The sequence below is a fragment of the Engystomops pustulosus genome, chromosome 2 (assembly GCF_040894005.1).
Source record: "Engystomops pustulosus chromosome 2, aEngPut4.maternal, whole genome shotgun sequence".
In the NCBI taxonomy this organism is placed as follows: domain Eukaryota; kingdom Metazoa; phylum Chordata; class Amphibia; order Anura; family Leptodactylidae; genus Engystomops; species Engystomops pustulosus.
In genome coordinates, this window is record NC_092412.1 from 111,967,299 (window position 1) to 111,992,742 (window position 25,444).

Sequence of the window (25,444 nt, forward strand, 5' to 3'; positions counted from 1 at the left end):
AAATGGTGGTATATGTTTGTGGCCAGGTAAATCCTTTGGAGAGGGTTTTCTACTTGTGCATATTCTTATTTTCCAGAAATTTTAGTTACTTAGTGATCTGGCAGTTTGAGTGATAATGGGCTGTGGTCACGATCATTTGCCAGATTTGGCCTCAAATATTGCTAGAATTTTAAAGCTGCCCATGTTTTTTTATAAACCTAGATTGGTCTATGAATTTCACTCTTGCCAATAGCATTTTAGATCTCCTTCAACCGTTTGTAAAGGGTATACCGAGAAAAAATGTGCTTTATTAAGCAGATAACCGATCAGGTGAGAGTGGGCTCTCTTTGCAATATGACCACTACACAGGTTATACATTTAGTATTTTCACATGAATTCTGGGAAATTCCAGCATCATGTCATTAGGCTTCCTGAAGGTCATGCTGCATGCTAAAATATGTGTGGCGTTCCTTATGCCATCCTGGAAAACTTATTTGCATATTTTCCCAGAGTCTCCTAGTGGAGTATCAATGGCTGTAAGTCTCCACACGCCTACAAGGTGGCCTTAATTGGCAAAGACTCCGTAAAGAGAGCTCTTCTCAATCCACATGAATTGTAATGCCCTGGTTGACAATCTTTTCTATTCTTCTCTTAAACATTTATTGAATATTGAACGTTCTCCTGTAATGACCATTCTGCTGCTATCAAGAAATAAACAATAGATATTTATTAGGAAACGGTGGTGGCACATCCCACATTGTCTGTCTTTACCCTCATCTGATACGCTGTGCCTGGAATTGGGTAGCAAGACCTACAAAGTAATACTGTTTAACGTTCAGTTTCTGACCTGGTTCTCCTTCTATTTGCCTTCTTGATTCATAGCTTTGTTCCTGCCCTCTCTTAACATCTATGGATATCTTGCTAATTTCCCTTCTTGAAAAATGGCTTGCTCCTACACTTGCTCTAACATTGGGCTGCTACTGCCAATCTAAGACAACTTCGACAACTACAACCTAGCTATTTCCTGCAAAAAGAACAAATCACTGTCTAGATCTTAAAGGGGAAATACCAGTAAAATTATTTGTCAATGCATTACAATTTGGAGGGTCCAAGTGCAACTATAATACAGTTACATCTTTCTTCACATTCTTGCTCTGTTTAGTGCCAGAGGCCATAAATGAAGCCATAGCTCCCATTTTCTTCAGCTATGACCTCAGCTGCAGCTATGGCTCCCGGCCACTACACTGAGCACAAAGCTAATTGTTAAGGGCCACAACTATTATGCTGGGCCAGGCAGCTGATTAGTTTGGGGGTGAATTTGTTTCCCCCCTGGATCCAGATACTGATCTTCCTGAGGATCAGGCACCTATAAATTGGTGGCTAACCCTTTTAAATTATGTGAAATTAGCGTGATAAAAGATTGAGCAACCATCATAAAACAGTCTTGCATATTTCAATAAACGGCTTTTTCCAGAAATCCATCCAGTTATGCCATGTGCGTATCTCCATAGATAGCTATTATCTTTAGCCTTTCTTAGCTGATTTTTTTTTTAAGTAGAAGTATGTTTCCTGCGTGTCTTTCCAAGAACTCAAAATAAAATTGGTAATTACTTCCAGATAGAAAAGTATGTTCTGTTAAGAGAAGTTTCTACAAACCTTTTGAGGTGTAAATCTGACCATTGGGAGAAAGATTTAGTCCTGATCCATGTAGTATTTGGAGCATACATGTTTTTTTTTTTTTCCTTCTGATAATGGACAATGGTGTAGAAATAGGGGTCGCAGTTGTTCCAGCTGTGTCCTGCTTCCTAATCTTTCTACTCGGCTATGTCTAGAGCCCCTTTATATTGGAAAAGTTGTTCTGTATATGGGAATTCATGAGAACAACATGTCCATCCATCTATCTATACATATACCTTGGAGGACATTAATTTGATTGATATTTATTTTGAGGCAATATATATTTAATAGTTTATTTGCCACATTTATGTATTAAATAAATCATTAGGGCATTATATATACATTTCTTGATGGCATTATATATTAATTTATTGGAGGACAATACATATTTACTAATTAACTTGGTGGCATTATACAGTATTTACTAAATAATTTAATTTATTACAGCATTCATTATATAAAAAGAATTTTATTAGACTGGGTACAACACTGCTTATGAAGGCTCACTGACTCTTTTTGTGTGACTCCACACTCCTGTAAAATGCCTTTAAGTTTAATTCATTAGACATAGGACAAGAAATACAAGTGCCTGCTCAGCTAATCCCTGGCTGAAGTCGGACAATCCCATTTTTAATGGAAACCAGGTTTTAAGCTAACAGTTACTTTAAGGTAGGGTATCCTTTGTGTATTAAATGTTGCCTGTTTAGCAGGAAGAAATGTACTCCAAACACATGTGAAATTGAGCTTAAATGTGTCACATTTTGCATGAGATGAGATACAAGCAAGCTTATCTTTGCTACCGCTCAGTATGACGCTCCAATCTTGGGTACCATATCACCTAGGATCATGCTTTTCTTTCTAAAGAATCTACTATTTCAAAATGCATCATGATTTGTGATTCTGTGTGCCATACAACCAAAAATACTAAAACCTGAGATATCCAGCTTAGAATGGGTGTTGAGATACAGGCCATTTATAACTAGCAGCGGGTTTTGGACACTCAGAATATCCATGAGATTAGTCCAAAGTCAAACTGGTTAAGTAACTCAAATAATAAGTTATCCTATTGTCCCATATGTTTTCCACCTTTGCCCCCCTAAAGGTGTTTGGACTTTCATGGAATAAGGACACACAACACCTAACTCTCAGATTAATCCACAGTGTATGTGATGGTTTCTATTCACCAGAATCCAATTTACAAACTGTAGGGTCTGGTCACAAACAGACTGTATCAGAGATGCAGGTTGAGTGTCGAGGCAGCCAGATACAGATTATTGTTGGGTTAAGCTGAGGTTTTCAACAGAGTGGAATTAAGAATCGTCAAGAAAGTGATCAACTGAATGCCACCCTTCTTTTAGCTAAAACATTTTCCCTCACATCCCCATAAAATCCATCTTGTTATCTTACTTGGCATTAGCAATGAGTCAGAGGGGGCAAGTCCTGTTCGGTCGAGTTCAGCAGCTCCTCCAAATGTCCAATGCCTCCTTCTTCTCACCATTTCAGCAGAAAAAGTCACCACCTCTCAAGGGGCGCAACACTTTCTCAATCGCCAACCTCGTGAAACCCTTTGTTATCAAGTAGCATCATTTATACAGCGCTTGTGCAGCTACGCCTCTGCGTATATCTATCTGGTCATATGAAATCACAGCATACCTCCATGAATTTCTACTCCCCAGTTGCAAATCAGATACAATAAACCTAAGAACTAAGACTGACCCAGGAGTCTGTTGTAATGTCCTGCAGGCAGCTCTCCCATGCCTTGCTCCCTTGCTATAGCTATTTTATCATGAAACATTGGTTATCTTTCCTGCAGATTCCCAAGTGGTGATTGGTTGGTAACTCATGCTTTGGAATGAGCTCTGCAAGAATCTATAAATAGGAGCTCATTCCAAGCCTCATCCAGATTGCTGCCCAAGCAGCAGAGCCAACCTGGCTCCTACTGCCTGCCTTCTGACCGCTGGATCAAGGCTTAGGTACTCCTAAATTCTTACTCCACAACCGAAACGCTACCACAGCAATTGAATCCACAGCTCTGTTTGCCTACAGATAGGATCATCATCAGCTTGTTACCTTCTGCTGCCTGTGGACTATGTCTGCCATTAAAGAGACTTGAGTTTTTTTTTGTTTTGTTTTTTGCAAAGTTTCCCCTTGTCAAGTGTGATCTTTGGCCTGCCTGACTCCACCATATGCTTGGCAATCCATCACCTTAAAAACACCAGGAGTGCCCCAGGGGCATGCCTGATCTGCATTGCAGCCTCCCCCTCTTCTTGAATCTCCCTGCTGGCCCAGACTGGCATGGATGAGGCCTGTTCCTGTGGAACAAGCCATTGTGACACATTCTGGTGCTAGGCCACAACCGCAGCCAGTTACTCCAGCCCCTCTGAATCCAGCTGCTGTCACTAGCTGTATTTTTAAAAAATGTGACAGGTTCCCTTTAATTAAGGAGTGAGAACTGTGACTAAGGACCCAGCAGCAGCAGGGCATCCAAACTATGTCTTTAACTGCCTGTATCTGTGGTTTTATAACCCACAAACCACAATCCTGACTGAGTTCTAGGGGTAGTATAAGACATAAGCATCTGAAATGATGCTTCCTATTCAGTCTTACTTCAGCTCTCCTCAGCTCATTTGCATAAGACTTTGGAAGTAGTTTTTTTAATATATAGGTAAACAGGCAAATTATAACATAAAAGCATGAATGCTAAAAAGTATATTCTATACCTCACCCTAAATCAGCGGTTAGTTTGAAACCGGTGTGAGGTGTTATAGCTAGCAAAAGGTTCCCTTGAAAGTGAAGGTAGTACCCGACTTAAGGACACCCTACTAATCGGGGGACTACTAAACAATGTTCCTCAACCTCTCTTACACCAGTTACCGTATAACATACTCAAGAGAGAATAATCTGAAAATATGAGTGTCTGGCCATATATCTAATTACTCTAGTTGAAAATAGCTGAATGTACACAATGTACTGAATAACACTGTATTGGTATTAGATTTATGTATTATAATTAACAATGCAAGGTCTAAAGTGTGTATGCACAAGGCCCACTATACTATATATGGATAGCGTAGCAAGACCACAATATATGTATATATATCCTACGTACTAAATACCTTGCAACATGATGAGAAATCAAGGTGGCCAAATGTCAAAAGGCTATCCTCAAGGATATACATGGGTCATTGCTTTGTGTTTTGTTGGTTTTTGGTTGATATGTTTAGAAGGACTCATATAATTGTGTTTTGCGGTATGTTTTTAGGTGGATCCATACAAATTCAACCTATCTTGTACGTAACACATGGACTGCCTGTATTCAAATCGCCCAGTTGATTTGGTAGCAGGGTCAGACTTCCCTTCACTGATTTACATCCTATTGATGTCCCAAGGAAGGTCCATCAGTATTACAGTTTGGGAAAACCCCTTTGTGCCCATGCCATAGGCATTGTAAACAAGGGCAGATTATGAATGTGTCAAATGACAACTTACAATAGCTCAGAATTCTATTGACAATGTCTTTTAATTTCACTTGATTATAAAATAAAATTTTACTTCTATTTATATCGAAATGTACTTTACATTAAGCTCAGTTGTATTCAAAAGAAAAATAATCTGATACATGTACATTTCCTTGTTTATAAATATCCTTGTCGTTTTCAGTAGAATTAGATAATGATGCAGATACAGTTTTAAAAGAACCTTGTTGCCATGAAAACAGATTTTTTTTTTCCATCAGCTGAACATGTTGCATTAGCATATTTCCTATGCAGTCATGAAATTGTTCCAGCTAAAAATACATTCCTAATCTGTTGTCATAGTGCGTTTGACACATATGTGGTTGTAACGGATTGTGATATTTCTTGCATTTCAGACAGAATTTATTTTTATTATAAAAAATTTCAATATATAACATTCTTTGGGTGTTGCGTTCTCGACAAGAAAATTCATGTCGCACTGTTCCCTCCCAAGTTCACTGCTTGTCAAATAGATAAACCTGTATGTCCAGGACATGCTGTATGGATTGTAGGGAACCTATCGACAGAAATTGACCTAATAAACCACTACCAAGATGTTGTCAAGCCGCTGAACACCTTCTAGATAATGTTTCTTTCATGATCCAGTGTGGTGGCATCATCCAGAAAATCAACTTTGAAATGAGATGTGAAATGGTTGTATAAAATCAAGGAGATGGAGCGTTTAAGTCTGAAGTCAAGCTCTCCCTGCCTCAGAATGCCTCCTTCACTGTTATTGATGATCTCCTGAAGTCTGGTCCATGATATCAATCACAGCAGAGGCATTCTAAGGTGGAAAGATCTTGACTTCAGGACTTCGCCTTCACTTTGCCTCCATGACTTTATGCAACCATTTTATATATCACTTAAAAATCATTTTCTGGATGGAGACACCACACTAAGCCTTGAAAGAAACATGATCCGAAAGTTGTGAAGCTGACTTAAAGCAATAGCAGTTTGTTGTATTAGGCCACTTTCTGGTGTCCGGTTTCCCAAGATCAAGGCAATTGCCTCAAAGAATCCATTACACCTATTGTGTCCCTACGTTTGGCCGCTTGGAAAATATTTATTTTTGCATGTTTTAAACTTGAACTAAGAATAAGATGCTGAAGGAAAATGGCTGTCTCTTGTCCTTTCAGTGATAAGCAAAAACAACAAATGGGGACAGTGAGTAGTTTCTGTGCAGTGTTCCTGCACATTCCATGGACAATATAGCAGTGGAATGTACTGGCGATGCTTCAATATCTAACCAAAAGGACATCGGTGAGCATGAAAGCCACATGTAGTTGTTTAGTACAGAGATAGAACACACTTTGTGAAGCCCTGCTATCCATTATGAAAGCCATACTGGAAACTGATTTTATCCAGTTGAATGGAAAGGGTGTGGGAGAAGGGGGCATTTTTAACTTTGTAACGCTGGGAATAATTAAAAGGCTGACAAAAGGAAACCTAGCACACTCAATATTCACTATGGAACTTGCTGAAACTGGTTATTGTGATGGTTGATACACTGGTCAAGTTGAAGACTGACATTTTGGAGTCAGTAAAGCATTTTTCACCCAATATGGGGTAATTGCCATGGCTTCTTAACTTTTTTTCTAAATCAGTACTGCAGTATTAGGGGCTGTTCCCGATTGAGCTTGACTTGTATAATGCATGGCTACTGTAGTATTAGGATTAAATTTTAGGTTTTTAATTGTCTCATTGGCAATAATATGCTTAGTTATAACAGTTTTAACCTTCTTGCACTTTTTTTTTCTCAGGTGATCTGCCTGAGGTCTTTTGTTGTTTGCTCATGTCCTGGGCTCATACAAACAGCTAAGGATTCTTCAACCCCATGTCTCAGCCTAGCACCCCGTGATTAAACTCTGAGCAGGTCCTTTTTTGACCTTTATGGGACTGGCTGATCCACAAATCCGACTAATGTTGTGCAAAAAAAAACAAGGCACATGGTTGCTACATATTTGTATTGGGTTGCTGACTAATGTATACATGACTTCATTAGCCAGCCTTTCCTTTTTTTTGTGGCTCCCATAAACTCTGGGAAACACTAGCTCAGTTTGCAGATGCTGGTGAAATACTGCTGACACACGGGCCACAAATACAGCCAAGAGAGCTGTAGTTTGGGGCCCTATTTAAAAAAATGTTCATTTGCAGACATTCTTAGTGTCTTCTTTTTACAGCTTAAGCATGATAAACTGGAGGCACATTCTCTTACACTTAGATCCAGGCACTGTGACTGTGGTAATCTTTAATTTGTTACCCATGGCCTCCTTCCTTCTATAAGCAACTTTTAAAATTCTGCTAATCAGCCTGAAGGGCAATGGGCGGTGTTACCCCCAGCGCTATAGCTTCACTGATTGTTACACTCCGCTCTGCTCCCTCAGCATTCCCTTCTGCCCCCTTCCGCCAGCTGTAATCTCATACAGTAAGGGGGAAGTGCTCCAGCACAGTTTAACAGCCTGTTCAGCTACTGCACAGAGGGACTATGTTAATACCCCCCCCCCCCCCGAAACAAAAATCCTTGCAGCTTATTAGCATAATTTTAATAGTTGATTTATAAGGAAGGAGGTTGTGGTTAACAAATATGAGCAGATAATCATATGATCTATCAGTAAATGTCCCTGGCTTATCATGATGGATTTTGATGGTAGATTTCCTTTTAAATTGTGGGGTGAATTGTATACATCATGTATGCATATCCAGCCCCTTGTTTTGGTCATCTTTGTTTAATGGAAGAGATGTTTGATTGTAGGCTGTCTGGGTGAGTAGTTTTGTGTCTAAATCTTCTCACATTAGTGTACATTTCCATGAAATCCTGCTGACTGCTTGATTTCACACATCCTGTTTGCTTTAAGATTGCATGTGGATCATTTAAAAAGATTGCAAAGGGCTGCAAAAGGTTACATATTTCCATAAGTTTCTAGCTTTTCTTTCTGTGTGCAAAATATAAAGTCTATTCATAGCATATACTGTACACAATTTACCGTACCGAACATTTAAAAAACGCCACTATACAGTACACCAATACTCACTTAGGAGCTGTACCTTTATAGAAGGCACCATTAAAACCAACATAGTACCCTTTATAATTGTACATTGTACAAGGATCACATCTCACCCTTCCTCTGCCTGCTGTAATCTCACATAGTAGGAGAGAAGCACTCCTGCACAGTGTAACAGCCAGCCTGTAAAGCTGCAACACAGGGGGGCTTTGGTAACACCCCCACTGTCACAGTGCCTGGGTTTATGAGTAAGTGTCCCAGGTTTATCTTGCTTGATTTTTGATGGTAGGTTTTCTTTAAAGGGGTATTCCCACAAAGACAAGGTTTCTTAAAAGAAACCAACCGCCATAGATATACCTATTAAGGCAGATTCGGTAGTAGGTGCATCTAACGTTTGTAAGGATAGCCCTTTTTAGGGTTAATCCTTTACTCCACTCTATCTTTTATAATCTTTAATCAGGGAATATGCTAATTTTTATAAAGAGGCTACTGGGGAGTGGAGTAGCTGGAGATGAGGCTACACAGCACGGCTACTCTAAGCCCCAGTAGCCTCTATGATCCTCCTACTAGATGCCTTCAGCGTGCAGCTACAATGTGCGCGTCCGTGAAGCCGGAGTTCTGAGAGTGCACACTCGTATCTGCTCCTCGTATCTGCGCACTGAAGATATCTGGTAGGAGGATCAAAGAGGCTACTGGGGCGTGGAGTAGCCGCGCTGTGTAGCCTCAGATCTGGCTACTGCACACCCTAACAGCCTCTTTAGAAAATTTCATATTCCCTCGATTAAAGATTATAAAAGATAGTGGATTAAACCTAAAAAGGGCTATCCTTACAAACGTTAGATACACCTACCACCGGATCTGCCTTAATAGGTAGATCCGTGGTGGTAGGTTTCCTTTAAATTTTCTCCGGATACAACACACATTATCTAATTCAATGTCATTAACAAAAATGCAGCATTTCAGATATAATTCCATTCTGTCTCTATCAGTCCTGTTGTACACAATTTTGGTTGCCATTAGACCCGACCCTGTATCTTCTGAGTATAGGTTTGGCAGACATATTGTTTTTCTTTCTGATGCTGTGCTGAAATGCTCTTTGCTCTCTCCCTCTAGCCCCCACCCTTGCATTCCAGGACGAGCTCACACAGACACACTGGGGGAGATTTATCACTGTTTCTATGCCTTTTTTGGTGTAGCAGTGGATTAATTACAAATTCTTGTGCAGTGCAAGAATTTGTGATTAAAATCACAAATACACCACCTCTATGCTATGTGGCTCTGGGAGGGGGAAAAGTAGGGTACGGTGCGGCGGCCTGTGGAGGGAGCAGGCACGGGAAGTAACTGCCCCATGCTTGCATACTTTTGAAAAACCAGTGAACTTTTGTTTGCTGGTTTTCACGTAAAACTGCTTCAGGTCCGACCTGGCCAGGACATACACCGGGGGCACCGGTGTATGATAAATCTCCCCCACTGACATCCTGCCAGCAAACATACATCACGAGGTGAGTAAAGCTACAGACAGTTAAGATCTTTATTCAGGGGAGGGGGAGGCACATCAGATCTGACAGTATGTGTTATAGTTGAGATATAGCAGAGATGTGTTATGCCTCTAATAGTAGAGCAGAGAATGTCCCGTGTAATATCCATCTCATGGATCTCCTTATTTCTGACCTGTCTCATCTATTTTTCTATGTGTCACATGCTAGTGAATCTTCAGAAGCTAAATGAAAGTGTATATAAACCTGGACCTTGATAATCTAACCACACTGTCAGCAAACCGCATCACACAGCACTAGAGGGGTCATAATGTGTCCGCTTAGAGAGTCCCACCCACATTCTGACAGCCTAGAGCAGTGATGGCGAACCTTTTAGAGACCGAGTGCCCAAACTACAACAAAGACCCTCTTATTTATCGCAAAGTGCCAACACAGAAGTTTAATTTGTGATTTAAACTCCCTTCTCTGTCACAGTTTTCATTGATACCAGCTCCTGAGGACACCAATAAAGCAGAAAATAGTCCCAGGTAGAGCTGTCACTTTAATATAGCTCTGTGCACAGCAAGTCCTGGTCTGTCTGGTACTGCAGGAAGATACCTGGAGTCATCTCTGGTGATGGCCTGAGTGCCCACAGAAAGGGCTCTGAGTGCCACCTCTGGCACCCGTGCCATAGGTTAGCCATCACTGGCCTAGAGAGTGATAGGAGCTAAAACGGCAATAAAAGTAAAGGTGTAAAGTAAGAGGTTAAAAATGATCTTTATTGTGTAACATCACTAGGTGATTGAAATTTGAGAATTTTCTTTCATGGACGAATCCCTTTTAAATACTGTCCTTTCGATATAACTCTGGCGCACTATTCTTCAGCAATTGCCGATCTTTTTCAAGCACTGTGCTGTACACCCACAGAAACTCTGTGGCTCTATGTGCCATCTGTTTGTTTGAGTGCTTGAGGATTTTTAATAGGCTGTTTGCTTGACAGGATAAAAATATGTAATTCTATCATGTGCATTGTTTTGCCCTGGCTGCCTTTGTTGTATACAGGTTTTCACATCTTGTGACTACAATTTCCAGTATACTTCTAATCTGATGTGTTTTTCAATCACCGCACTGCATTCTCCAGCAATATGCTTAATAGCACTTGCCATATGGACACAATAGTTGAAACTGATTCCCCAAATGATTTTCCTGTAGTTTGGGATTTTTAATAACTAGATACTGAACTTTATATTATTAGGCTTGTTTTTCACTTGTGGTGCAATCTTTTTTTTGCATTCTTTCTTTATACCATTTGGGTTTTTTGGTCTAAACCCTGGAATAAAGAACAATGACTAGAGGACTATGTTTTATGTACACTAACTAAAGTCATGGAGGACCTGAAAAGGGCAGCACACAGGAAATATGTCAATAGATATTGCATCCATTTGTTTCATTATTGTCTAGATTTATTAATGTGTGTGCCTGTGGAATGTGTATCTGCTGTGCACTGAATCCTAGCTGTAATATCACCAGTAAATAAGCCATAGCTTTCATGTCTACTATTTGCATAGCACAGGGCCACCTAGGGGCTTACCACTACAAATGTATCTTTTTCTATCACTATCCCTGTGGAAGAGTTATTTCACAAAGGTAATGTATCGCCTTTCCACATATTAGGAGAAACAGAACTATGTACTATTGCTGAGCCCACCACAAATCACTTGAATAATGGATGATATGTGTCAACTATGGGGAAAACTCTTCTAGGATGGAGTTAGTCTTTTTGTGGAAACGGTACTTAGGCCAAAAGCCGAGAGTGAATGTAACAGAGTCACATTATGGATTCCCTTTTATGTCTTTTTCTATCCACTCTTGCTTCAAATCTGCCAAGAAATACATGTGTGACCTCGGCCTTAGAGTGTTTCCTGGGCTGTCAATTTTGATGACCTTTTCGGAGGATAGTTCATCAATATCCCAATATCCCACAGCTTATATGTGCACCACCACATATAAGATGTTCTCAGAGAGTTGGGGAAGAGGCAGGACAGCTCTGCTCTGTGTAGTGGCTGGAAATGAGTGACAGATGCTGATCCGCAGTAACCTGCCCAGCCCACTACACAGAGAGCGGAGCTGTTTGCTTCCTGTGCTATTCTTCATCATCTGGTGATTCTAACTTTTCTCATTGAATACTGGGTCTTTTACCCCCACTGGTCTGATATTGAGGACCAGTTCATAGTTCTGGCCAAGAAAACCCTTTTAACTTTGCATGGGGCAGTTCTAGATTGCCAAATAGCATTTAACAACCAACCAATTCGGTAGTGAATGATGCCACAAACACAAAATTATGTGGATATCCGTGTGCATAGACACATTACATTTCTTTATGTACTATGTATATATTGAAATCTACATATATACATTGTAAGCTCTTACATGAAGGGTCATCAGTCATATTGTGCATCTGACTGTTTTTACTTTGTAATGTCATGTATTTTTGGATATGTACCACGTGATTTGTAAAGCAATTTTATGGTGCTGTATAAATAAAGATTTATTACGATTATTTTATATACAGTACAGTACTACAATGTTTTAAATTTTTAAAAATAATGGAGCACATTTACTTACCCGGTCCCTGTGCGATCCCCGATACGGAATGTCTGCCACAATGCCCATCTGCTGCGATTCATGAAGATCGTGCGCCCGATTTCCTGCATGTGTCGCTTCCCCGATTAGGTCCGCCGGAGTTCACCATCTTCCTCCCGGTATATATAAGTGCATGGCTCGCGACACAAATTGAATAGTTAAATCCCATGCGTAGTCTGAATCCGTCGAGTTGTCTAGCATACAATCTACCATAAAATGGTGACACAATGAGGGAACTGGCATAGATGGGGATTATTATTATTATTATTATTATTATTATTATTATTATTATAGATATGGAAATTTATGTATCATCTCCTCTAGAAAATGTTTGAAAAGTTTCTCCATTCTGAGAGTTTCCACCCTATATGCCATTTTGGGTTTGTTTGGGTGGGTGGAAACCAGTGGAGACTATAGGTCAGACCTGGTCTAAACTGGTCCAACCTGGTGGAGAATGTGTCTGGATCTACCAAGAGGCTGGTGCATTTGGATCATAAATGAGTATACATTAGATATAACTTATATAGCCACTGGTGCTACTCGTTTACATGAAGCACATCATAGAAGAGAGATGTTTCTATGCATACATCTTGTATGTGCACTTGATAATAAAACTATAGCGTATCACTTCATTGCTAGAATCCCTCTCCATATACTGGAATACTACAAATACAATTTCCCTTTAGCAGCAAGGTTGTAATTGACATTGAAATCTGAGGTAATGCATTAAGTTACCACTGGTGAAGTCACAGTATGTACAGAGACTGACAAAGTTAAAAATGGTACATTTTATTTTTTTCATTTCTGGGCGTCATAATTTTCTTTCCAGTAATTTCTTAGCTGATCTTGTAGGTGAGCCTACTATTGTTGCTCTTATTCACTACATGTATGCATTGATGAGTGTTGCTGTAATGGTAAAGCTTCTAGCTAGACAATGTAAGCCATCATTTTGTATAAGTGGAAAACCTGCTTCTCTGTGATCTGTGCCTAGTGTAAACTTGTAACAACCATATGGGATAAATTAAACAGCAACTCAAGAAAATGGCCTCTGGAGGATGTGTCCATGTATGAATTCATAGAGCTGTCTTTAATTTTAGGGATTGGTCCAACTCGTAAGGATTGTGTGACACGGGAACTCCTTTTTTACTGCTTCCCATACATCCCTGTGGTGGTAGTGTCACGTGTGTATCCCTAAATGATGAGCAGTGATTAGCATTGCACAAGGGGGGCTTTGGAGGAGAGGAGAACAGAGTGGTTGAGCACTAAAGAGGGGGGAGTGGCAATTTTTTTTCACACTGGCTTCAGCATTCAGTTAGTCTGGGTACAATCAAGAACAGAATGGCCATTTTCTAGCAAGGGATCCTGCATGACGTATGACTGTTTTCTGGCAGAAGTCTTGGAGGACCAGTAGGGAGAGCAGAATTGGAGCTGACAACTCTGCATCTTGGAGGAAGCTGTGATCTAGTGTAGCACAGAACAGAAGCACTCAATCACTGCAGCCATAAATAGGGAAAGGAATCCACAGCACAGGAAGACACAAGAAAGTGTTTGTTGGTGGGGGAATTAAAAGGCATTTTTGGTGTATGGGATGAAGCCAGCCATGGAAACTGCAGCAGAGGAAACGACAGAACAAAGCCAAGAGAGAAAAGGTACCCAGAGAGTTCTTGTCTTAGGTCTTTCACTGGCAGTCTAGTAGGCTTACCTCATCCTATGTGTCTGTGTTTTTCCTTAATCTTTTTTCCATAAGGCTTCTGCAAATAATGTGGATTGTTTGATTGCAGATTGCTCCATCTCAATTTTAGAAGATAGACTTGTAATGTGCTAATATTCCATTCCATTCTTAGTTTACTGCATCAACAGCTAGGTTGTTTCATTTTTTCTAATTGCTATTAAGAGATGAAATATTTTTATTTAAAATATGTAGTTGCAAAATCTTACATCACCACATTACCCCCCTCCCTGCTCATTAAAAAAAAAAAAAAATCATTCCATGGGTAATACTGTATCGCAGTGATGAATTTTCTGAGTACAGTCACCATTATTCTGGAGTCAGTAGAAGCATACGTACAAGTAACAGCCCTTAACAGTGAAAGGGTCTCTTAGCAACACGAGGGATGTGTTGCCTTTCTGATACATAATAAAAATAAATTGTGTTACAATGAACCATTGAAACTGTTCTTTTTAACATAATATTATTATAAGGACCGATTAACCTATAATGTCCACATTTGTAAGATACAATACATTTTTAGACATTCATACTACTGTTTTTTTTTTTTAATAAGCACTAATTGGAATGAAATATTTTAATTAATATATAGTTATTACTGAGATGGTAAGATGCCTGCCTATGAATTGGAAATGCATCATAACACGTACATCTTGGATCTTATAAGCGCCATGTTCTCAGTAATGGCTGTTGCTGTGACATTCAGGGTTCTGTATGGTTCCATGTTTTTAGTGGTATATGTATTATGACCAGTCAATGATGTTTTATTCACCTCTCTCCTGATGGTTGTATTAGATAGAAGAAGTGGTTGATGGAAACATGTTAATGAAATGCAAAGTAAAGCATGGCATCTGATATAGCCATAGTTTATTGGATATCTAGACCCCAATATTCAGAGGTTTGTAGAACATAGTCTATGATCATGACAAGAACATCTCCTAAGCAGAAGAGAACTGTTGTGATTCCAGTGGAGACTTTAACAACATAATCTCTCTTAATAAGGATGCATGACAGTCATGAGTTTTGGATATCTTATTAAACTGTGACATTTTCTGTAGAAAGCATGTTTTTGAGGAAATACTGACAAGTTCTGGAAACATTAATCCTTCAAGGCTAGATTTATTCAATTTGAGACTGTTTATACCATAAGTTTTACATAAATCTTTTGAAATTTCTTTAAATTGTGTAACATCCTGGTTGCTTTGTGAAGTGACTGATACCCCTTTAGGAGACCCTATGATATTATTGATCAACACGACCTCTCATAATGTCCATGATCAGGAATATCACACACAGGAACACATAAGATGTAATAATAGCTGTTGCAGGAGGCAATTTCTCTAGTAATGTTAACAAATCACAAGGAGAAAAGCGTGCCAATACAAAGAAGAAGGAAAAAGTAGGAATTATCACATTTCTGCTTATGTGTTTCTAACTGTAGATCTGAATTTCATATCCAGAATTTACAAGTTATATTAGTCGTGTGCTTCTCTTGCTGGATGACGTCAGGACCTCTTACATCACCATGTTAATGGATATTAGTGGGAAAACGCATTTCTAATTACATATTTTTTTTATTTTAAAAAGTAGTTAACAAGACCTCCCGTTGGTGAATCAGGCTAACAAAGAAAAGGATAGATATTAGATAAATGGGGATTCAGCACTTGGGACCCCCACTGATCAGCTTATTCTAGCTATCTCTTGTGCTGGAATCAACACCGCAAATGGAAGCAGAAGAAGTCATGATTTTATTGTGTAGTGGCCTGACTGGGTAACTACAGCTCCGCCTGCGTTCAAGTGAATGGAAGTTTGGCTGCAGTAACAGCGTTTATCCACTACAGATGACCTGCTTTTTCCTGCTACTGTTTCAGCGTTTTTGTGCCAAGAATTTTGAATTGGCTGGTCCCAAGTGTTGGACCCCCCTGAATATGATATTGATAGCCTGTCCTATTAATATAAAAAGCAAGTGATTGGAAGATTTACAACAGTCAGTGTAGGTTTTTTCAATCCACACAAAAATGAATCTATAGTGTGTACAAAAAAAGAAAAATGTATAAAATCAGAAACAAATTTATTTATGACTCAAGTTTTAAACCAACTAGGAATTTATACCCATCCAAATCCATTGCATATCATTTAAGTTATACATTTAGTACATTTGGTATAAGGGAATAAAAGAAACTTTGTAATTTACCTTATAATTTATTCCTTTTCATAGTCTTTCTTCCTTACTCACATATTTAAGGAGTAGTCAAAGGAGTTGGAAAATAAGGCAGGTTTGTCTAAAAGAATACAGTTATTGTTGCCCATAGCAACCAAGCCCCTTGTCTCTCTCTTTAAATCATAAAATCAATCTACATTGTGATTGGTTGCTATGTGTAGCTTAGTTTACGAAGTGGAAAATTTCTCTAAACCAACCTCTTTCTATTTAATACCCCTCAAAAGAAGTTCACAATGTATCTGCCAAGTGTTAGGGGCTTTGCATTATAATTTGTTAGGAACACTGTTTCCTGAACACCAGTCACCACTAAAGGTAGAGGCCAAAAATAACAAGAATTTCTCTGTCCCAATATTCCAGCAGATTCTTTTGATCTGCTCAGGCTTTATTCTAATTTTGCCATCCAAATAACATCAAAGCTTTCATGCTGTCCAGGCCTTCATTACAAAATTGGCAAAATGAGTTCTTTTTCTCATGGAGTGATTTCCATGAATGATATCTGTGTTTAAAACTCTTTGCCTTTTATTTCTCTGATATAATGGTGACCATACAAAAATCTGGATAAAATATTTCATCCTTAAACATCAAAAAAGACCGCCAAGACCGCACATAATATATAGCATAAACTAATTGTACAAAATGTGAGTATTTCTTTTATAATATTTCTTTTATTTCTATAATGTAAACTGAAATATTTTGCCATAAATAATTACCATATTATAATCATTATTTTCAGATGATTGTGAAAGTAATACTGTTTTGTAGGAGATTTTGCATATAAGACCCAACAAAAACTAGAGCTCCCATGTGCACCCCAAAGCCTGCTGGTAAAACCCAGTTGATGGAAATGAATGGTGAGAATGGACGGATGTTGGTCCATACATATGCCAATGTAGCTCTCTGTTGTTTGATGGGTGGACAGCCTGGGTATGACATGTATAACTCTAGAATTTTTGGGAGCTTCATGGAGAATTCCAACTACACAAATAAGCGTGGTGGCACCGGTTAAAGGATTTAAAGAGTTGAATTAAATGGAGTTAAAGGTCTCCTTAAATATGATGGCCATTTATGATGAGTAAAAAGCAAGATTTTAAAAGTTTGGCCAAGAGGGCCATGTGTGCTCTGTTCATCATCTTATACCGACAGACCCAAGCAGTAGACGGTTAGCCCAACTGGAACCTAAGAACATTGGGGGGAATTTATTAAGGCCTCCACCTGCGTTTTGAGGCTTTGGCAACTTCGTAAATCCAGGTGCCTGCTGTGCTGCCGGAGAGAATCTCCACCAGGTTCTACCAGTTTAAACTGGGTGAAACCTCGTTGAAACTTCAGGTGTAGGTGGAAAACTAGTAATATCAGCGGCTAAATCTTGGGCACGGGTATCAATCCGTATTTGTGATGACTAGGAGATTTCTGTTCTTTTCTCAGAAAACATCACTTATTCTGGAGGTTAATTTTGCTTGGCCTAACATTGGATGAGATGGATTATTTTAGTCTTTTTTTTTTTTTTTTATAAAATATTTATGCTACTGGACAACTGCATACATTCTGAACTGTCTTACATTTTGGACTAGTTGTGTCCAAAAAAAGTTAAGATTTTCTTATGAAATTGAGTGAATCTGCAGTAAAACTTGTAGTAATGAGAATGTTTGAATGTGCTGAACTTTACTGACCTTTTTAAAAAGAGCAAAGAATAAACATACATGGCCTAAATATTATAGTCGGGGATAAACCAGCAGTATGCATCACACGCAAACTATCTTGACCAATTGGTCTTTAAGCGTCAGCAGTATCATGTTTCTGGGACAATAAATGGACCCACAAATGTTTAGGACACTATTGTCGCAAGCGTTACTGCAATCACTGCAAAGCCACTTTATTTGTCTCTTCTATCTTCCAAATTTCCTAACCATTAATAGATTTTCTTCTCATACTATCTAATTCGTTGTGTTCTGTAGATTCTCATCTCTAGCAAAAGGAACATTGATGTCTGTGGCTAACTTCCATTCAATAATCTTGTTAGAATAAATCTGTTGAATTGATGTTAAATAATATGCTGGAGAACTCTGACTTTTTACCACCTAAAATTGGCAGTGAACAGCAGCAGACAAGAAATGGAAATTGGCAGGTACCACTGGATGTACGGGAGTTCAAGGCCACAGCAAGTGCCAACAATGAGCGGCAGTATGAGTCCCTTGGGTACCGGAGGTAAATAAAGAGATGGGCGAGATGCAGAGTTCACATGCAGTGCAGCAGTCACCAGGGTCTATCTACAATACATTCCAAGCTACATTTATCTCTTACAGATGACTGTCTACTTATCGTTCCATTCATTATAATAGTATATATTATTTTAGTAGTATCATCTGCTTTTGGGAACATTTCTTTATTATGAATGATTAATCAGTTGTGCGTCATGTAAAACCAGGATTTGTTCATTACTGTAATGATATGTTCATGCTGGGATATGGGATAAAACCAGGCTGGGATATGAGGATCACTGGTCAGCTTAGATTGCATCATATAATTGGGAATAACCTGATATGACCTGTTCAGCCAGCTTGTACCCATGATCATATATGTGTAAATAGATGTGAAGACCATCCTTGATGTTTATTCTGGGTCAAACGATGGAAATATTTTGTTTATCCATCATGAGAAAATCATTTTTACCAACTTGCTGTGCAAAAAAAAAAAATTTTTATCTTGTTTTAGTAAAAATCTCAATATTATTTATCCATAACACTGCTGAATGCCAGATTCTCTCTTGATCCTCAGCACATTTTCTGTAAGGTGTAATCATGCTTTTCTATTTACTATGCTGTGTGACTCTCATCACTACTTGACATACTGAGGTCATAGCTCTGTTTTTGGTTCAACATAATATGCTACCCCCTCTGCCCCTGCTCTGGAGTGCACCAGTTTCCCAGCTTTGCATATGAAAAGTTTTTCTTGTCTCACTTCCTGAGAACCTCAAGAGACAATAGAGCTTGAGAACTTTCACAACCATGGGGTGGGGAGTGTGAAAGATGTCTCCCACCCCACCCCCAAGAAACCTTCAGAAAGACAACTAATGTGTATACCTCCTCTTCCCTATGAACACACAACTCTCAAGTTCCTTATAAACAGTGTGAAGATGACCTATCCAGGGCACATATAAGCAAATATGGCAAATTAAAACTTTTGATGTTTACTTCCAAGCTAAGGTTATGTAGACGTCAGTAAGAAACCTCATTAAAATTGACACCACTTACACAATGGACTTTCCCAATTTAATTGCTAAACATATCATTGACATAAACTATCAATAATAAAAAAATGTATATGTTATGTGTGATAGCCTGGTAACCACTAATTTATTTTCTTTCACAAGACTGTATGATATGTCTTTGAATTACTTTTGAGTTCCCCACTAGGTTGTACCTTCTTCCTTGGACCCTGTAGGCATGACATCTTTGCCTATACTTTTCTCGTTCTCTAAATAAATGAAATGAAGAATTTGATAATATTATAATGTGAGTTGTGGTTTGATCACTGTCATCAATTCGACAGAGCTGGCTTAGTTCCCAGGGAAGCAATTAAATCCTTCACCTCTGCCAGACCTCATAGTTTGTGTCCTCAAAATGGGCTTACCCTACATAATCTATGATATGCTTTCTATGCCAGCTAATGTAGGGAAGATAAATGACAGATACTTGTTGTCCATCATTAAGCTGGTCCTTCTTCCTTCTGATCTTGTGGACAGAACATGGGATCTCCTTTTGGCTCGTTGTCCATGTAAACACTGACGGCCAATACTGTTGTGTGTTTGATATATATTAAATTGCGCTGATTCCCATAATAATGTTGCCCCTTGTTTTAGCTGGCCCTCCTTCTGTGAATGTGTTACATTTGCAGCCAGGATCACAGGCGGCGCTGAGCGAGTCGCTGGGCCGTTATTAACTTGTTTCTATGACGACGGCTGCTCACAAGCCTGAGGACAAAAATGTTTTTATTCTGCTGTGGTGAACAAAAGGGTTCTGGTGATGCTTTGGACAAAATGGTCTTTGAAAGCAAGAGACATTGATGTGTTTGTACTATGTAGTTTATATTCAGGGTTATTTTCGACCTCTGCACCACATTTTTTTTTTTACAATTTTATTCTCGTTTTGAATATCTCGACCTGATAATGCAAGTCTATTTCTTTAATCACTTTTTTTTGTAAGGCTTTGTACATATATGAATTATATCACACTGAGCAATTACAAGCTGTAAATTCATGAACACAAGAAAAAAAACACTGCGCTTTGACCCCCACAAGAAATGTGAGCAAAAATTGCCCATTGGCACCCTGGCCTTAAAATGAACTCTGGGGTTTGTGTTAGCACAGGAGCTTTCTACTTTAAGTTAGTGAGTTAGCAATATAAAATTATAGATTTTTGACACAATCTATGCTACATGACTACTTGCTTGTTCTTTGCTCCATTACTAGATGGAGCTACAGTTTTAAGGGTGCAGATGATATAAACTATATTCCAAGTGTTTGCGCTATATTTTAGAAATAGTTTTTTGCATTATTTTGCCCACCTACCTGCTTTATGGTGTGTACAAAAATCAGCACACATAGTTTATTCCCCAAACTTTTTATATCCTCTCCTATAAACCATGAAATACATACTTCTTTCTAGATGGACCTATCCAGGCTTCAGATTGAACCCTCACTGAATTCGGTGACCCCACTTTTGTCATTATTGGCACTTGATGTAGGATTTCTATCAATTTTTTATGGCTGTAACAATTATAATTTTTTTCCCCCGAGTGGAAGACACTGGGGTATTTAGCAGCACTAGGCTGACAAACCACTGTACGGGAGGGAGGAGTGGTGCACTTAAGTAGGGTTGGGAAGGGGTTAGCAGATGGTGCTAGTCACCAGGGACAGCTGTTGTGTCCTGGCTTTTATTATTCCATCCTGTCGCACCAGATCTTTTTTAGCAAGGAAATGCAAGATTACATATCCCAAAGGGAGGCTCTTTGAAAGATGTCGTCTTGATTTTTTGCCATTTCACTACGAGAGACATTTTGAGCATTTAGCCTTGTGTCTACATTCAACATGAGGAATGATACTTTTGGCCGATGGGAGGCCTACTATAATGTGTTCAGGGGCTTATGTGACATAGATCATAGCTTTCATATGATGAATGTTTTATTTCATTCTGTGTAGTATCCAACCCAGAAGACTTTGATTTGGAATGTGATCTATTCCAAGAACTCAAAGTATACTTTATCACAGCATGTTGATGAAAAATGTCTTAGCAGTTAAACACCTGGTTTAAGTCCAGGCTGCTATCTTTGCTATCTGTCTATAGTTTGTGTCCATTGCAATATACTGAAAGGGATGAATCTGTAGAAGTACAGCAGCCATCTCAACTGGAAAATCTATCTTTTTTACATAATGTTCCAAGGATGTGTATCTGTGTATAAATTTAATGACTGCTTTACAAGTCACATAATTTTTTTGTTTGTTTTCTATGGGGGTTACAAAAATGCCAGTAATAATAGGAAGAGGTTTTCTCAGTAGGTTTAAAGTAATTGTATCCAAAGTGACTGCTAAGTAAAAGCAGATGGCAATCTAGGGAATCAAATAATATCGATCAATAAGTGGATAACGCAGAGAAAGGGTAGGTGAATGATGAGTAGGACTCATGATATGTCTGTGCTACGAGCCTGCAAGCAGGAAATGTGTTAATGTTCTAACCATTAACTGCCCAATGTCAACAGACTTCATAAATCAGATATTTTATGAACTCTTATATATGTGTCTGCAGTCGTCCTAAATGCCCCGGCTGCTTGTTTTATGGATATTTTTGATGTTTGAAGCCTTATTTAATGATTTAGAAGAAAATTCTATAATAGTGTCCTCAAGTTGGACTACTATTAAATACCAATTTTTTTATACTGCACTTCTTCCATTGTTTACTTTCAACCTTTTGAACAGGTCCTCTCTCTATGGGCATTTGGTGTTTTCCCATCTACATTTTACATTTCCCTTTTGTGTTTGTGTTGTTACTATGTAAGTAAAGGCTGTTGTTATTGTCGTGCAGTTTCTGGACTTTTTCATACAATTAGGTCAGATGTCTCCAACCATGAATTACTAACATTGTGTGCACAACCAGAGAACGCTGTCTATTGTCCAGTATTATCCACTGTGGAAACACTGCATTATTTTATGAAGTGGTAATGAATGGTACAGTGACCCACTTACACAATATGAAATATTTGTCGGAAGGAATTTCCCTTTACAAGTAAAGTAAAAGCAATGAAGTCTGTAAAAATGAATAATTCAGCAAAAACTCAGACCTGAAAACAGATTTTATATTGTTTGCTAGACACCAGATGGCTGTATTAAAGGTGAGGGTATCAGCAAATTGCAAAATATTTAATCTGGGGCTTTTGAAGACTATAGAGCAGTATAAGCTGTGATGCATAAATTATGTATTTGTGGCTTTTGAATATTCAGTCTTTGTCTAGTGGTACAAAATCTGTATGCTGCCCAGTTCACTTCACATTTTTATGTACATTTAATGTACATTGTGTTTTTCCGTTTTATATGTGAACTATTTATTGAAACACAAAGTAGAAATATGGTCATTGGAAGGAGTAAAACTTTTTTATTTTAAGAAATAAAAACTTAAGTGTGTTTTACTAATGTTTATCCCCAGATTCCTATAGGAAGAGTTGACGATGTCTGGGCCATCTTATAGTTGTGTATTACTTAAAGGAAACCTACCACTTAAAAGTGGTAGGTTTATACACATATACATGGCACCAGATCAGGGTGAGCTGGTGCCAGAGCATATTTTTGTTAGGGGAACAAAGCCTGGTGCCATGTATATGTGTATAAAGCTACCACTTTTAAGTGGTAGGTTTCCTTTAAGATACCCAAAATGTAGGTATAGATGTGTTATCCTTGGAAATCAATGATAAACAACCCAAAAGAGCAGTAACTAGTGACAATTTCTTTTGGCCACCTGGTCCCTGAAATATTTGTGTCTGTGTATATACTATCAGATCTATTTACAGTTTGTGAATCTATGTATGTAGAAACGATATTCATGGAGTAACATATGGAAGATACTTCTTCTTTTTAACAAGCTGAGTTGACCCACATCTGTCTCAAGATTGTCCAATAGCTTAGCTGCTCGCTTCGTCTCTTTGTCATCTCGCTAACTTTCCACTCATACCAGTTAATCCCTTTTATGTGATGGTAATCTATGGATTATATCAGTCCTAAATTCTGCTCAGTGGTTTATAGCCTATCATACTTTGATATATGGTAGTGTTTCTTTTCTTTGTTTTGTTTTTTTTCCCCTTTTTAAGTAAACTTATTAAAAAACATATTAAAATGCTTGTCTGTGCACATCCTTCTAGACTGTTACTAGTACTAAAAAGTAAAATGTCACACTTGGATGCATGGCGTTTACCATATTAATACTTTTGGTATATTGGGAGCTTCAGAATGAGTGGGAATTGCTATTTGTAGTACGTGTTTGACGCATCCTTATTTGGCTGCCAGATAGTTACTGTATATTCTTCATTCAAAGTACACAATGGGGACAACCACCTTTGTAGACTAGAGCTTCCAGAATCTATCTGGGCTAAAAAGGAGAAGGACCATTAATTGGCTCAACCAAACCAAGTGATTTGTGGGGTGGCCATTATGCACTCAGGGCATCATTTGAGTACAGGACAATAGACCCTTGGTCATACTGAAACTTGCAAACATCATGTGTAGTAAGTATGTTTCTACATAATAAGCCAAAATAAGGAGACCATGTATATCATTTAACATCTCTATGTAGGCATTGTTTTTGTCTTTTTTCTTCTCTCAAGTTTTTCTCTACTTTTAAAAATCACTATTTTTTAAGGATACAAGATAACATTTCAAGTACCACTCTTTCTAAGAGATTCTGAAAGAGGAGCTTGCTTTAATAACGCTTAACTTTTATGTTTTACAATTTTTCATCTTTTTGTTCTTGAGATATACAGTTCCTGTAAAACTATCTTAATATTGGTAAAACAGCTGGCGAATGCTGGTGGAATTTATATTTTTTCTAGAGTAACTCCCACCAGAAAGGAGAACCATCCGTAACTCCCACCAGAAAGGAGAACCATCAGTCTTAAGCAACATGTGCTTTGTATTCAACTTCACTGAAATGTTAGCCAATTGTTTAGACATTGGAAATGTCTCTTTAGAACATATGAGAGTGAACTTGGCGACAACTGGAAGGGACAGTTCTGCTGTCATTGGTGAAGGAATGCTTCCCATGGTAAAATATTTGCTTTAACTAACTGATATTTACATGACCCATCTAACTCATGGAGTGTCAGACACCATTCAGCTGTTGAGATCGGTCATGTTGTGGATGTATAGAAATCATTATTGTAGGATGTATGACTTAGAGCTGACTTACTGACTGCAGCTGCTAAGACTGGATGCTGATATTCCTCCATTTTGTAGAGCAAAGCATTATGTTTCCGTATACACCAGTTTACAATATGTTTAGAACTCTTGTTAATCCTCAGATTTACTTCTTAGCAGATTATTGGTTATAAAGAATCAATCTTGTATCTGCTCCGTTCTGGATCTGTTTCCTCTGGTTTATATTCCAGATATACTGCTTTAGTTCTAGACATTTACATTGTGTAAGGCCATGCTTAGATTATGAGATGATTTTATTGCTGCAGATACAACAGTGTGATGACATAAGTTTTATGGGCAGTACATGAAAAACCAGGTCAGGAAAGTGTGTGTGTATGCGGTCAATGTTTACTGCCTAATGGACATTACAGACAGGTCCCTATTGATCTCATTTTCAGACTGTCCTTGGGGAAAGGGGGGGCGGAGGTACAAACCGTACACAGAGGTGTCATCATGTAGCTGGATGTTGTTTTAGTTTGGTGTACTTTTATCAGACTTACTAACCCTGTGCTCATCTTACTCCACTGTCTTTACCATCTTTGGGGCAACATAAAATGCATCTTACTCCCAGTCCCCACTGTATGTAACCGCATAGGCCTGGTACTTGTATTGTTGTTCTTTGAGTATTAAAGGTCATCTACCATCATATTCACTTATGGTATACACCTTATAACCCTATAATGTCTGCCATTTTCTTAGGTTTCTAAAACACTTATTATTGCTGCTCGGAGCATCCCTCTCATAGAAATAT

At 38.5% G+C, this 25,444-nt stretch overlaps 1 protein-coding gene across 6 annotated transcripts in view; it reads left to right on the plus strand.

The window, feature by feature from the left end:
• GPM6B (glycoprotein M6B) overlaps nucleotides 1-25,444 on the plus strand; it is an 81,286-nt gene that overhangs the window by 44,402 nt on the left and 11,440 nt on the right. The window contains exons 1-2 of one of the 6 annotated variants that reach the window (XM_072136047.1): nucleotides 13,569-13,940; nucleotides 18,330-18,443. The exons of 1 other annotated variant lie outside the window; for it this stretch is intronic. In XM_072136047.1, the coding sequence (XP_071992148.1) occupies nucleotides 13,880-13,940; nucleotides 18,330-18,443 (175 nt within the window). In that variant the 5' untranslated portion in view covers nucleotides 13,569-13,879. Of the gene's footprint in view, nucleotides 1-13,568; nucleotides 13,941-18,329; nucleotides 18,444-25,444 lie in introns of those variants that run through there. 4 more of the 6 variants (XM_072136049.1, XM_072136048.1, XM_072136050.1 and 1 more) reach the window with 4 other exon arrangements.